The sequence below is a fragment of the Mus pahari genome, chromosome 5 (assembly GCF_900095145.1).
Source record: "Mus pahari chromosome 5, PAHARI_EIJ_v1.1, whole genome shotgun sequence".
Lineage (NCBI taxonomy): Eukaryota > Metazoa > Chordata > Mammalia > Rodentia > Muridae > Mus > Mus pahari.
The window spans coordinates 109511057-109525673 of NC_034594.1; the positions used below are offsets into that span (position 1 = coordinate 109511057).

The window sequence follows — 14617 nt, forward strand, 5'->3', positions numbered from 1 at the left end:
GGGAGAGGGAGAGGGAGAGGGAGAGGGAGAGGGAGAGGTCGGAGCCTCTGTGCCTACTGCTTCACCTAGGACTAACGCTCACTTAAGTGAGCTTCCTATTGACCCTCACTTTCTGCCTGGTCCAACATGACTCCACCTGGGCAGATTGTAGTTTGGTGGCTACAGAGGTTCATTCAGCTTGCTAGATCTTCTGAGCTTTTATTTTGTTTTTTCATTTTAAAAATATTTTTGTTTTTCTTTTTTTTAAAGAATTATTTATTTATTTTATGTATATAAGTGTGTGGTAACTGTCTGCAGACACAGCAGAAGAGGGCATCAGATCCCTTTATAGATGGTTGTGAGCCACCATGTGGTTTCTGGGAATTGAACTCAGGACCTCTGGAATAAACAATCAGGGTTTCTAACTGCTGAGCCATCTCTCCAGCCCCAGAAACAGGGTTTCTCTGTGTAGCCCTGGCTGTCCTGGAACTCACTCTGTAGACCTAGGCTGGTCTTGAACTCAGAAATCTGCCTGCCTCTGCACCCCAAGTGCTGGGATTAAAGGTGTGCAGGGCTGCCAAGAAGGCTCTTCTGAACTTTTAAAGGGAAGGGGTGGATTAATTTTGTTTCTATTGTTTTGTGACACCCCTCTCCTATGAGCCCCCATTCAAAAGACATTACCCTACTGTTCGGTGATGGTTGAAAACTTACCGATCACAGAGGTGTGGCAAGGTGTGGTACAAGCGCCTAACAGGCCAGGGACCTGCAGGAGGGAAGCCAGGGACCTGCAGGAGGGAAGCACACTTTTTTTTTTAATATTTATTTATTATATGTAAGTGCACTGTAGCTGTCTTCAGACACTCCAAGAGGGCGCCAGACCATGTGGTTGCTGGGAAATGAACTCAGGACCTTCAGAAGAGCGGTCAGTGCTCTTCTCTCCAGCCCAGGGAAGCACACTTAAGGTGACACTCTTGCTGCCGCCTTTTTGAAGTTTTTGTTTGTTTGTTTTTTAAAGATTTATTTATTTATTATATGTAAGTACACTGTAGCTGTCTTCAGACACTCCAGAAGAGAGCGTCAGATCTCATTACGGATGGTTATGAGCCACCATGTGGTTGCTGGGATTTGAACTCCAGACCTTCGGAAGAGCAGCCGGGTGCTCTTACCCACTGAGCCATCTCACCAGCCCCACCTTTTTGAAGTTTTAAATAGCGTATTTGTTTTGAGCCCAGAACTTACCAGCAGTGCAATTGCCCACCCTTGCAAGTGCTGGGGTTATGGGATTGAGACACTTTGACCAGTTCCAAGTAGCTTTTAAAGGAGGGCTCAGGTTTTCACTTTGCTCCCGGCTCTGCAAATTCTGTAAATTCAAAAATTCCACTTTTGGGCCAGGCAGTGGTGAGCTTTAATCCCTGCACCTGGGAGGCAGAGGCAGGCAGATCTCTGTGAGTTCCAGGCCAGCCTGGTCTACAGAGCAAATCTAGGATAGCCAGGGCTACACAGAGAAACCCAGTCTCAAAAAACAAAAGAATACCATCTTTGAATGTAGGGAAAGGACAATCTTCTTGGAGAACAGGAAATGCTTCAGAGGAGGGGGCCCCTTGGCCCAGGGAAGGGTAGAGCTGTGTAAACAAAAGGCTGAGGTAGATGGTCTGGGAGGCTGATCTCACAGCAAGGACCTTAGTCTGGGTGTGAGTGGCTGTGGTTATGTAAGTAAGGTGAGGGTGTGTGTGTGTGTGTGTGTGTGTGTGTGTGTGTGTGTCTTTCCCCAATGTATCAGTACACACAAGGGTATGTTAGAGACTGTGAGTGTGAGTATGTAGTGCCTACCATGCATACAGTGTAGATGAGGAGGGATTGTCTGTATAAGTGTGGGTCTGTATGTTAGTGTGGACTGTGTGATATGTGTATGTGTGATTATAGCATGTAAAAATGTGTTGACTTTGCAACATGAATAGTGTGTGTTTGTGGTGCTATATGACAGATGCTACTGGGTCAGGGACAATTGCAGGGCAATGTGACAGTTACTTAGGAAGCACCCTCTTTGCTAGGTGCTGACATGAGGACATTTGTTTAGATGTACCACAACTGGGTAAGGACAGAGGTACAAAGGGACAGATGTACAAACGGACAACGAACTAATAAAAGACCCTTACAAAGCTTACAACTTTGGGAGCATTGAGAGTTGCAAGGTGTTGGCTAAAACCAAAGGGCTCACTTAGCAGAGCAGTCAACAAATCACTTTTCCAGCCAGGTTACGGTGGCTCAGGCCTTCAATCCCAGCTCTCTGGAGGCAGAGGCAGGCAGAGCTCTGAGCAGGAAGCTAGAGAGTTCCAGGACAACTAGGGTTTCTCTGTGTAGAAACCCTGTCTTAAAAAGAAGAAAGAGAAAGAAAGAGAGAGAGAGAGAGAGAGAGAGAGAGAGAGAGAGAGAGAGAGAGAGAGACAAAGACAGAGACAGAGAGAATCTCTTCCCGGTAATATTCAGTGAACTAGCCACCCTCTCATTAAATTAATGGCAAACAAAACAAAACCCTCCCCTTCTTCACTTCCCATTCTGCAAATCTAAAATGCCCCAGATATGGTGGGAGGGCGAGGCTGTGGGATTCTGGGAACCATTCATAAGAGGAAGGGTAGCTAAGAAGAGAAGCAGGGCAGCTAGCCCAGCCCCTCCCTGTCCCCCCCACCCCCCTCCCCGGCCCCAGGCCAGGGCCCATTGGGCACACCCAAGCCGTGGATGGTTGACCTCTCTCTGACCCACCCAGCAACACACATGATCCCACAGAAGTTGATAAGCGGTGACCGGCTCAGGGCAGGATATAAAGAGCCCCACCCAAGGCACACCCTAGGGGACCCAGGGCAGGTGGCAGAGGACTGGATAGAGGACCTGGGCTGGTGAGACTTGGGATAAGTTTTCTGCCTTCCACAAAGAACTAAGAAATGCCAGCTGAGGGGTCTGGGTGGACAGGAGAGAGAACTATTGAGGTGAATGCTGTGGGTAAGAGATGTTCTCCAGAGGCCACGCATGATAGCCTTTTAGAGGCTAAAACAAGAAGGTTCGAGGCCAGACGAGGCTTCATATTGAATGGTGGGTTGTTTTAGTCTGTGTGGTCTACAAAGTGAGATCCTTTCTCAAAAAGATAAAAGCAAAACAAACAACCAAAAATGCCAAAGAGGCATTTTTGAGAACTTGGGAGGCTGAGGCAGGAGGATCAATGCTAGTTCCAGATATGCTTGGATTACAACATGGATGGAGTTCAAGACCAGTTTGGTTACAGAGTGAAACTATATCATAAAAGGTTGCCCCTGAGGACTCTGCCCGAGGTCCGGGCCGGAATGCTGGGTTTCTGGTCCCCGCTCTTACCTGACCAGTGACCTTGGGCCAGGTTTGGCTCCCATCAGTGCAATGGGACACCTGGTCTTCTCGGAGGGTATGGGATAGATCCATTGTGATAGTGGGATTACAGACCCACCTCATAAACTGAGGAGGGCAGGCCAAAGGTCTGCTCAGGCCTTGAGTGCAGCTGCTTCAGCAGTGCTAAGACTTTTGGCAGGCTTTTTTAGCCCTCTAGCTCCACACATACCTCACGGGTGAGACTCACCTCAGAGCTCTCCTCTTTGGAGCTGGGAAAACCTAGCGAAGCACAGCAAGGATGACCTTTCCCCTCACGCCTCCTGCTTTTGATTAGGGGACCTCCAGAGGCAAGAGCGTCTCTCTCTCTCTCCCTCTCTTCCTGTCTCTTCTTTGTTTCTCTCTCTTCCTGTCTCTGTCTCCCTCTGTTCTGTCTGTCTCTGTCCTTTCTCTATTTAACAGCTCTAACTGTATGGCTGTCCAGGAACTTGCTTTGTAGACCCTGCTGGCTGGCCTCAGACTCAGGGATATTCACCTGAAGATGTTTTCCCTTTAAGGAAGAACAGACTCCAGAGATGGTTCCGTAGAGAAACTACCAGTGTACGACACATAGAAATGAGGTCATGGTTTGGCCAACCGGAGCTTCCAGGGGCTAAGTGGACACACACGCACAGTGGGTAGGATGGTGGTGGCGTACCCCTTTAATCCCAGCACTCGGGAGACAGAGGCAGGTGGATCTCTGTGAGTTCAAGGCTAGCCTGGTCTACAGAGGGAGTTCCAGGACAGCCAAGGCTACACAGAGAAAACCTGTCTGGAGAAACTACACCAAACTAAACGAACCAACCAATTAAACTCATAGCAACCCTGCTTCTCCTTCCCACGTGCTGGGGTCACAGACAAGTATTTCTCATGGGCAGGCAGACTGACAGTGGCACGGCTCAGGCTGGGGACAGTTCAGATCCCAGCCCCTGAGACAAGCAGCACGGCAGAAACTCTGAAGAAATTAGGGCTCTCCTGGAACTTACTCTGTAGACCAGGCTAGCCTAGAACTCAGAGACCTACCTTCTGAGTTCTGGAATTAAAGGGGCATGCCGCCGCGTGGCTTAGGACCTCAACGGTTGAACGTGTCATTTTCTTCTTTAACATTTCAAAGATTTTCTTTTTGAAAACACCCAATAAAACATTTTCTTTCTTGAGATGTTAAAGAAAAACAATTCTACAGGAGAGGGAGAGAGACAGAGAAAGAGGGATACAGGTGGTGTCCCTGCATGCTCTTCATCCCAGTACTGGGGATGTGGGGGTGCAGACAGGTCATAGGGTCTCTAAGCTCAAGGCCAGCCTGGTATTTACTGTGAAATCCTGTCTCCCTGTTTCCAAATATGAAAAACCAAAAACCTGCTTGTAACTCCCAAGCAGAGGGTAAGGGGCAGGGCCCTTCAGCTCTGTGGAACACCTATGGGCTCTCTGCATCTACACTGGGATAATCTCTCTTCTTGGGAGGGGATAGCATGGGGCAAAAATGGAACCCAGCCTGACTGAGGGCTTGGCTGTCAACCACCGGCAGGCAGCTCCCACTCCTTCTCCTCAAGCACTCACCTCCATTTTTGTTTTGCCCCCCCCTCACCCCACCTCCCCACCACCACTTAGAAGATCCTATCTGTGCTTTCACACCAGTCACGACGCTAAGATTCCGGTTACAGATCTTTAGTGTGCAGCCAAATTGGCCAGAGTGCAAAAGCATCTATTGGCAAGGCGGGACTTGGAACTCTAGACTTCTTGGAAGACATCAGATCCAAACTCTTGTTGTACAAGAGGAAGCAGCCCTGAAGAAGATGGATTTGGCCAAGGTCACTGAGCACATGGCTGGTGGCAACAGGATAGCCCCGGTCCTGTTTCTAAGCCCATGTCCTCGCTAGTATGAAGTCATGGGTCCTTCTTCAGTTGTCAGCTGCCTACACCTATTTTTTTTCTCTCTTTTCTCAACCTCCTGCTGACCATCCAGCTGCATACATTGACACCCAGCACCCCCCCCCCATATTTCTGCACCCTTACATCTCTCCCGCTCGTCTCTATGCCTTATCCAATGCAGAGTCCCAAATTTCAGTACACAGAGAGCTCAGACCAAGGTTAGAAAAAGCCCAGAAGGCACTTTATTGGAGGGTTTCAGCCTCCATTCACAGGAAAGGGGATCCAGGAGCCCCCTCTGGGGGAGGGGGAGTCTTGGAATCACCCTACTTCTCGCTGGTCCAGTTAGGGGCCCTAAAAAAAATCAGTTTGGCCACCAGCACTCAGTGGAGAAGAGCAGGGAGGGGGGAAATGCTTTAGAAAAAATAGCTCTCTATATACACCTGAAATATTTATAGCACATAAATTAGGGATGCTCTGACCCCCGTCTGTCTGTGGAGCCTGAGTACTGAGCAGAGAGGTGGAAGCCAGTCGAGGAAGGACCGGAGGACACAACCCTGTCTCCTCCGTCCCTGCAGTCTCCTGCCACCGTCTCCCCAGCCTCCTTGGCTGAGGCCCAGCATCTGCAGGTGGGTCTCATTTGCAGTCCATGTGGGGACGGGAGGGAACTGGATTCACAGCTGGAGAGTTATCGAACAAGTTGGTTCAAACCCCAGGGCTTGTAATTCCAAGAGGACGAGGAGAGAGGCCAAAGGCTGTACTTGGGGAGTCTGCCGAGGACACACCCAACAGGTTCTTTCTCTCTACAGCAACTCAGGGGACACATCCACGTTCAGGGGGCCGTCAGGCCTGCCTGTCCTTCCAGGAAGGCTTCAGTTCTGGAGTTCATGCCTGAGTCAGGTCCTGGGTCCAGCCCCGACCCTTAATTCCGACTCTCTCCAACCTCTTCTTCCTTCCAGCCACTGGAGTTCTTGCCAAACTTGTAGACGAGCCGCCGGCCATCCACCCGTTCCAGGATCTCCCGTTTGTAGTAATACCTGCATGGGAAGGAGGTGGTCGGAGGTAATAGGCAAGAGGCTTGCTATGGACTGAGGTTTGCACTGGTTCCCAGTCCCAGTGTGCTGAGCTGGCCCTCTCTGCCTGAGTGTTCCCTCACCTCACCTGTTGTGGCCATGGCGATCTATAATTATGGCCAGAGCACCTGCTTCTGCATTAACTTCTCTGTGCCTTCTGGCTATGTCCTGGGGCTTTTCATAAAGACCCGTGAACAGAGGGACAGAGGGGATGTTAGTGATGCTGAGCTTGTCCACCTTTGTAGCCCAGAGACAAGGGAGCTGAGCTGTCAATTTCTATTCTTCCTCTCAAGTGCCTTTCTTAGAACAAGTCTGCAGGAAACGCAGAAATGTTAGCTAAAGCTAAGTGTGCTCACGATCTCTTCCTAGCGCTTTCTTCATGCTTCACGTAACCAACTACATAGGCCACAACACTGTCCTCGTCCTCTCCATACAGGTCTCAGCCTGTCCTGTGAAACCTAGCAGAAGCCAATAGAGCCCAAACAGAGGTCCCTGATGCTCAAACTCACCTCATGGCCCGGCTCAGCTTCTCATAAGTCATGTTGCTGTTCTTCTTCTTCTGGCCCCAGAGTTGGGCCACGGCCTCTGAGCGAAGAAACTTGAACACGCCCTCATGCCGGTTCTCCCACTTCATGAGGCCTTCGTTGAGCTCAGGGTGGATGAGGATGTCCCGGATGAACTCCCACAGGTGAGTACCTCTGGGGGCTACAAGGGAAGATTTCCTCAGTTATCAGTCTGGGGTGCCCCTCTCCTCCAGGCCACCTGGCCTCCCCTTATCCCAAGGAAGCTAAGAGCCAAGGCATATGAGAGTATACAAAATGTCCTCTTAGTGATCGATCGCTACAGTGGCTGCTTCCTTCCCTGCCCCAAAATGCAGTGCGCTGGGCCGACTGCACAGAGCGCTTGATTCTCTCACCAGATAAGGATCAAACATCTGGTTAAGATGGACAGTGACAGGGCCACACTTCTTTATGAGGGGGCTCATGGTTCGATGGGGACCAGCAGTGGTGAGAACTTGGCACACATGGGGTCAGAGAGCTGCTTAGAGCCTGAGGGATCAAGAAACAGCTTCCCGGAATTAACAGTCCCCTCGGGACAAGAAGGCAAGCAGGCCAGGAGTGCATACGTGCAGGTCTGTGTGTGTGGAAGAGGCGGCAGGCAAGGCCTTTGGGGTGACCTCCAGGTGGTTCAGAGCAGCTGGAGCACACAAAGCCTGAGGCTCTTTCAGCACAGGCTGTGCCTGGAGTCAAAACCACCCCAGCCTGCCTGGCTCTGAGCACCCACCAGTTGCCTCCTCCCCATCGGAAAGTTCCATCAGGCAAGACAGGGGCCAAGTACAGGGATAGTTAAAGCGGAGGAGTGTGGGAAGCCTGGACTCTCTCCATGGCCTCTCCTAAGGACCCTCAGTTCCCTTCTTCTCTAAGTCCAAGCAGGCCTCTGCAAAGAGGCAGTAACAAATGCCATGGAGCCCCAACTCGTTCACAAAGGTAACGATGCAATTGAGTTCCGGCGGCTGTGAGAGGCCAGCGGAGGCTGAAGGAATAGTATCCCTCCGCCCACAGGCCCAGCAGCCCCTAGAGCTTACCGTGCTTGCTCTTCTTGCCCTCCAGACAGTCCCAGTATTCCTTGCTCAGCTTTCGGGGACGCCCCCGTTTCCTCTTCCCGTGCTTGGGTTCCCCCTTCTTATAGTCAGGAAAGTCGTCTATGGGAAGGGGGTTGGAAGGTCAAGAGAAAGTGAGGGCAGGGTGTCAACAGGGAGACTTGCTACAGAAACCACAGCCATAGGGCAGAGGGGAGTGGCTGGACCCCGTGGACAGGACCCCCAAGAACAGCCCTCAACTCACCTGTAGGGAAGGCCTTGCTCTCCAGGAGGTCCAGGTCCACATCACTTCCACCGGAGTCAGAGGCGTGGGAACTCTGGGGAGTAGCGGTACCTAGGGGTGAAGAACACAGCTTGAATACCAGGGCCAGCCTACCCAGTCAGACTTCAGGTACTGAATGCGCGTATTCTAAGAACCAGATGCACTCCAGGGCGCTTGGAGAAGGCAGGCTGTGGCAAGGGCAGGACTTACTTGCAATGGAGACATCAGAGCTACCGGGGGAGGGCGCTCCAGGGCCGTAGGGACTGCCGTAGTAGGGACTGGCCTGGCGGCCATCATCCAGGAGTTCCTGGGCAAAAGGGCTTCCCTGATCTGAGAAAAGAAGTTAGAGCTTTGAGAGGCCCAGGAGACCAGCAAGGACAGGCACGACCCTCCAGGGACCACAGAAATGGCTATGGACTTATTTTCAAGTCGGAAGAGAATATCTCTAGCACTCTGGAAGAGTTGCAGATGGGACAAGACAAGCTAGGGAGGGAAAAGGGAGAAAATGGGTTCTCACCAAAGGGGCCCGAGTCACCCAGGTTCTCTTGGAAGGCCATGCCATCCTTCTCCAGCAGCTCGATGATCCAGCTGAGCTCATCAGAAGAGCTGGAGGCTGGCGGAGGCAGAGAGGGAGAGGGTCACCGACCATCCGGCAGGGGAGCTCGATGGCCGGCAGGGGCTCAATGGCTGCACCCTCCTGCCCAAGTCCCGGCCACCTCGTTTACTCTCTAGACCCCGTGGCTCCCGGCCTAGACTTACTGAGGTCCCGAAGCTGGGCATGGAGCTGGTCTCCCAGAGGCCCAAAGACTAGCCGCAGCTCCTCCAGCGGGCAGCTGCAGAGGGTGGCTCCGTCCATGTCGCAGCGGGAGAAGTCGATGGAGCTGGCGTCATACTTGTTCTTCTCCACTTGGTAGCTGATCCACTCCAGTACCTGGGTCTTTGACCAGAACTGGGGCCGCTCGCCAGTCCAGCTTGCCTTCTCTGCAAGGTGGAGTACAGCCAGAGGGTCAGTCCTGTCCCTTTGGGGTCTTGTCTGAGGTCCTACACAACCCACAGAGGGGTGGGGAGGGACAGATAAATATTCACAATCACTACATGGCTAGTCTGAGTTCGTCCTCCCTTAATCTGTCACCACACTCCTTATATTCCCACCACCTCAGCCACTACGGTCGGTCTTCTCAGGGGCTAGGAACACAGTCTAGCATAAATAAGGTCTTTTTTGGGTTCTTTCCCCAGTACTACTCAAATATACGAATGAATAAATCCTCCCCAGTCCCTAGCCCCGGGATACCCTTCCTCCCTGTCCATTTATCCAAGAGCCTCTCAGATCGGCCATGTCCTGTCTATAAAGATTTTACACAGCACTCACCTGGACCTTCCAGTGACATCTGTTGGTTGTTCAGGGTCAACACCAAGTCTTCAGTGCCAAAGGTAGTCGGAGGAGCAGGAGCCAGGGTGGGGTCTTCTGAGCTGTACATGGCGTTGAAGTAGTTACTAAAAACGTTGCTGATCTCACAGGTGGCAGCCATGAGGCCCCCTGGGAAGAGGAGACAAGGTGGTGAGGGTACAGGTCAGGGCACACTTCCATTCCTGCTTGGCAAAGCCTGGGCAGCAACAGCTGAGAGGCAGGAAGTTCAGTATTGCTGTAGACATTCTCTCTTCAACCCCCCCCCCCAGCCCCAAACACACACAGGCCACCACAACCATCACCACCACCACCAAGAACCAGCTACTTGGGGACACTGAAATTGTGGATGCTCTCTTGAGCCTAGAAGGGTCAGGCCAGCTGGCGCCAAACTGGGAAATTCCGCTCCGAAAAATAAAAATAATCAAAAAGCCGGCGGGACCTTGATACAAATCCTTCTGGGGGTTCTCTCCACAAATCACCTGGGTTCTTGAACCAAAGAAGCCACCCTGTCCCTCCAAGCCACCGACCGATCTGGTCTCTGACCAGTCCCAGAATACACCCACAGTAGCCCCAACACTCCAGCTAGGAACCTCCAAGCCAGAGTGATTAAGTTCAGAACTGTAAATCCACTGGACGGTTCCCGGAGCCAGAGTTAGGGAATGTGACCCTACCGAGGAGTGTCAGGGTTCGGTGTGGCAGGCGAGTGAGCAAGCTTCTGAGGCCAAAGGAAGGGAAGAAATCTAAGCGGTCGAAGGCTCCGCCAGGTAGCACTGATGAGTGTGGCCTGGGCGCTGCCCCCACCCGCTCTAAATAGAGCAAAGCAGGAGCTCCTCCCCGCCAGGTCGTCGGTGTGCGTCCCCAGTTGTAACCTGAGCTGGTGGCTCATTGGATGCTGGGGATTTCCTGGCCTTCAGACTGGGCTCCCTGTCCCAGGTGATTTGCATATTCCGTGCCACTTGGCCCAGATCCTAGCAGGCGGTGCTGGGAAATCAGGCCTGGCTGGTTTAATGATTGTCAGAATCTGTCATTCCGCACCCTCTGGGGTTGGGTCCTGGGTACTGAACTGGGCAGGTGGCGGGAACATTGCTGGGGTGGGCATCTGTGCCTTAGGCTGCCCTCTGGCCCGGGAAATTCTTCCTGGGGGCCTGGCCCGGGCTGAACTGGGCAGGAGAAAGCAAGGTAAGGAATCTGAACCGGTGGTTGGGTCAAGATTGATGCTTCTAACTGTCTAGAGGTCTAGAGACAAAAAGGGCCTAGTGAAAGTTTCCGAGGCTAAGGGGTTTTCTCCACAACACCCAGAAACTGGGATTCTGAAAGCGGCTAGGCAACACACTGGGCGACGACATTCACGGTCCAATGGTGGTTTGGGTCTGATAGTCTAGTCAGCTACAGGGACCATTTGCTGGCACTTTGCCTGTCTGGAGCCCACCCAAACGCGATGGTTGCTGAAGCGGTAGAGATCAGGCACTTCTTCGTCTTCCCTGGTGCCTGTGGCTGGCTCCTCGCCTAGGGTCGGCTGGGGTTGCTGTTTGGTTTATCTTCAAGTCTGGTCTGTTCCCGATTACCCTTCTCTCCGCCCAGCCCATTAGTATCCGCCTGCTGCCCTCTAGCGGTCAGAAGCTCAACATTTGCGTCATTACAAAGACAAACAGGATGTGCATGTTAATTTACTGTTTACCCGGGCCCTTAAAAAACAAAAACAAACCGGATTTTGGGGGGTGGGGGTGGGCAGCGCACATCTTTAATCCCAGCACTCCGGAGGTACAGGTAGAAGGATTTCTGAGTTTGAGGCCAGCCTGGTCTACAGAGTGAGTTCCAGGACAGCCAGGGCTACACAGAGAAACTCTGTCTCAAAAACTAAAAATACCTGGACTCTCTCATTCTGCCCCTGGAGCTGGGCTTGCCCATTGCCGACCTGCGCCAAATATACTTGTTCCTCAACAACAACAACAAAAAAAACTAAAAATACAAAACAAAATCCCTCTGGAGGTGCTGGAAGTTGAACCCAGAGCTTCTTAGGCAAGCATTCTACAAATGGGTTCTAGTCCCAGGACTATGTTCATTTTTGAAACTTTGTCTAGCTACATATACCAGGCTGGCCTCAAACTCAAGAGACAGGCCCTAGAGATGGGTTAAAGGGTTAACTACCCAGACCAACACCAGAAACCTCTTTAATATAACTATCTTCGTCCTAAAACATCCAATAAGTAATGTGGAGCAGCTGCTGAGATAGCTCAGTGGATAAGGATACCTGCTGCTAAGCCTGAAGACCTGTGTTCCATCCATACACAATAAAAGGAGAAAACTGACTCCTGTAATGTGGTACTCTGACCTTTATGTGCAAGTGTACACACACATACACACTAAATAAACAAGACATATGTGTGTGTGTGTGTGTGTGTGTGTGTGTGTGTGTGTGTGTGTGCATCTTTTTTGAGACATGATCTTTATATAGTTCTAGCTGTCCTAGGACTTACTATGTGGCTGGCCTCCAACTCACAGAAATCTACCTACCTCTGCCTCCCCAGTGCTGGGATTAAAGGCACACCCACTATGCCTGACTATAAACATGATTTTAAAAATATTTTTAAAAAGCACTGTTGGACATATGTGGTGATGCATCCCTTTAATCTCTCATCTCCCAAGGCAAGTGGACCTCTGTGAGCTGAAGGTCAAGCCTGGACTACAGAGTGAGTTCTGGGTTATCAAGGGCTACATAGTAGTGAGACTCCTTCGAAAGAGAGAAAGAGAGAGAAAGAAAGAGAGAGAGAGAGAGAGAGAGAGAGAGAGAGAGAGAGAGAAGAAAAGAAATGATGTATGGTTGTCTTGGTAAGTGGTTTGTTCATGCTACCAAATTTGGAAAGTGAGAAGCAGTTGCCGGTGCTTTTCCTACATGCAGAGCCTCTGGCTACATCCATCCCACTCAGGGAATTTCTTTCTAAAGGGGTAGGGATGAGGATGCAGTAAGTGAGGATTCCAGTCACTCACCCTGGAATGTGAGAGTACAGTATTATTGCCTAGCAAAAGATATGCATGTGTCTGGAATTCCAGAGTTCAGGGTCAGTCAGCCTCAGCTACATATGAATCTGGGGCTATCTTAGGCTACAGTAGATTGTTTCAAAAGCAAAAACCATAAAATTAGCAAAGAATTGAGGGTGTGGGACTCGATAAGCCCTTAGATGTCTTGCGGCTCCAGCTGGTTTGGTTTGTGTTGCCTGAGGAGACAACCTAGGAAGCTATATGAATTGAGCAAGTTCTCTACACTGAACCGTCAGCGTTTCCTGCATCTAAGCTATAAGATCTGTGTCTTGTCCTCTCTCCACCCCATCTACAGACACACGACCCTCAGGTAGACCTCAAAGGAAAGGTGATTCCTTTCACTTCTAGGTACCCCATTGTCCAAGGACACCATCTACCCACCCCCACTCTTCATCTTTAAAAGGACAGGCTCCTTCCCTCTAGGTCAGGGCTGCTGGAAAGCCAAGGGCTCTGGGTAGGATTTTCTCTGGCCCTTCAGGGGACCTCCTCCAAGCAGCCTGAGGCAGACACACCCTCTACCCAGTCACTTACCCTGGAATGTGGGAGAACCAGCTTTTAGCCTCTGGGCTACTCACGTGCTCCTTCCCCTAAGAACACCTGGTTGGGTCTCCAGAGCAAAGAGGAAGAAGACCACAGAGTCCATCAGCTAGCTCCCTTGCCTTCACAGGGCTTCCACTCAAAGCTACAGAAATCTTAGAGCTAGCACATCCCCCTGAGTATTGATTCCGTCCACAGTCAAATGGAGGAGAAAAGTGAGAAAGAATCGGGTGAGGTCAGTGCTTTGGAAGGGTCCAAGACTACAATGTGAGAAGCTGCGGAGCGATAGCCTGCCTATGCATATGCTGAGCATGGCGCCTGGCGGAGGAGCCTGATGCTTCTCCTCAGAAATCCTCAGTAGTGCAGCTTCACCCCCAGTCCTGTAAAAGCGCAAGCAGACCCAATAGGATTCCAGCAGAGCCAAGACGGTTGGTGAGACAGGACATGCAACTCCCATGCTATAAACCAGGACTGGAAGTCAGACTGTGGTGGCTCGAGCCTTTAGTCCCAGCACTTGGGAGGCAGAGGCAGGCAGAACTCTGAGTTCGAGGCTAGCCTGGTCTACACAGCTAGTTCCAAGACATCCAGGGATGCACAGAGAAACTATCTCAAAAGAACAAAATATTGACAGGTCTCAGGACTGACAGGATAAATGTGAAGGGGAGGGTAGGAAGAGGCCAGGTCAAAGACCCAGTCTTGAACGAGATCAGCTCTGACGTCAGCTATGAATGTCAGCTCCCCCTCCCTTGCACTTCTGGGCCCTCTTTGACCTGTCGCTCACAGCTGCCTCTGTTGGTGAGGCAGAGGCATCGTCCTGCTTCCCACCTGGCTTTGTCAGAGATGGAGCCTCAGCTTTGTCTCCACCTTTGTGTAGGGACAGGTGAAGCCTGATGGAGACCAGCTCAAAGTCCCCTGTGTTTAGGAAAGACAACTTAAATTTATCTTAGCACTCTCTCTGGCCATTCCTAAACTAGGATGCTGACTGCTTACACCTCCCTGTAGAACCAGGAAATCAGAGTTCAGCTACAGTCACTCAGCAGACTCTGCCAGTCCCAACCCATTACAACAGCAGGGAGGACCTGGGACAGAGGAGGCCTAGCAAAGCCCCAGGGGTCTGAGGGGGGACAGAGGAAGCAGGAGAACACCCTCGTGTGGGCGGGCAACCTTGCACACATGACACAGAGGGTCGCCAGCAGGATAAATTCACCAGTGACTTTGGCTTCTGCATATAACCCCTTCTGCATATAACACTCGGAAGGCAGAAGGATCAACACGGGTTTGAGCCTGCTTCACATAGTGAATTCCAGGCCAGAAAGGACTGCATAATGAGTTTTGCAAAACCACAAAATCCCAGGGCCGGTGAGATGTCCTGGTGGGTAAGAATACTTGCCACTAAGCTGGTGACCCAGGCTTGATCTCTGGAACCCACCTAGTGGTACAAGAGAAGCAACTTCCACAAGTTG

The 14617-nt window shown here is 51.3% G+C and overlaps 1 protein-coding gene and 1 long non-coding RNA gene across 3 annotated transcripts in view; one reads left to right on the plus strand and one right to left on the minus strand.

The window, feature by feature from the left end:
- Positions 1-14617, plus strand: part of LOC110321201 — a 19961-nt gene that overhangs the window by 1436 nt on the left and 3908 nt on the right. Inside the window, exon 2 of the long non-coding RNA XR_002380511.1 lies at positions 6835-6996. This is a non-coding gene — a long non-coding RNA (uncharacterized LOC110321201). The remainder of the gene's footprint in view (positions 1-6834; positions 6997-14617) is intronic.
- Elf3 (E74 like ETS transcription factor 3) lies at positions 5453-10368 on the minus strand. Of its 2 annotated transcripts, none has more exons than XM_021197316.1 (9): positions 10250-10368; positions 9540-9707; positions 8930-9151; positions 8688-8783; positions 8381-8500; positions 8153-8242; positions 7894-8010; positions 6818-7013; positions 5453-6272 (listed from the first exon to the last, which is right to left on the minus strand). In XM_021197316.1, the coding sequence occupies exons 2-9, from the start codon at positions 9697-9699 to the stop codon at positions 6158-6160; spliced, it is 1116 nt and encodes a 371-aa protein (XP_021052975.1). In that variant the 5' UTR covers positions 9700-9707; positions 10250-10368; the 3' UTR covers positions 5453-6157. The 2 variants fall into 2 exon arrangements, with proteins under 2 accessions (XP_021052975.1, XP_021052974.1); XM_021197315.1 differs by having other exon boundaries at positions 8930-9211.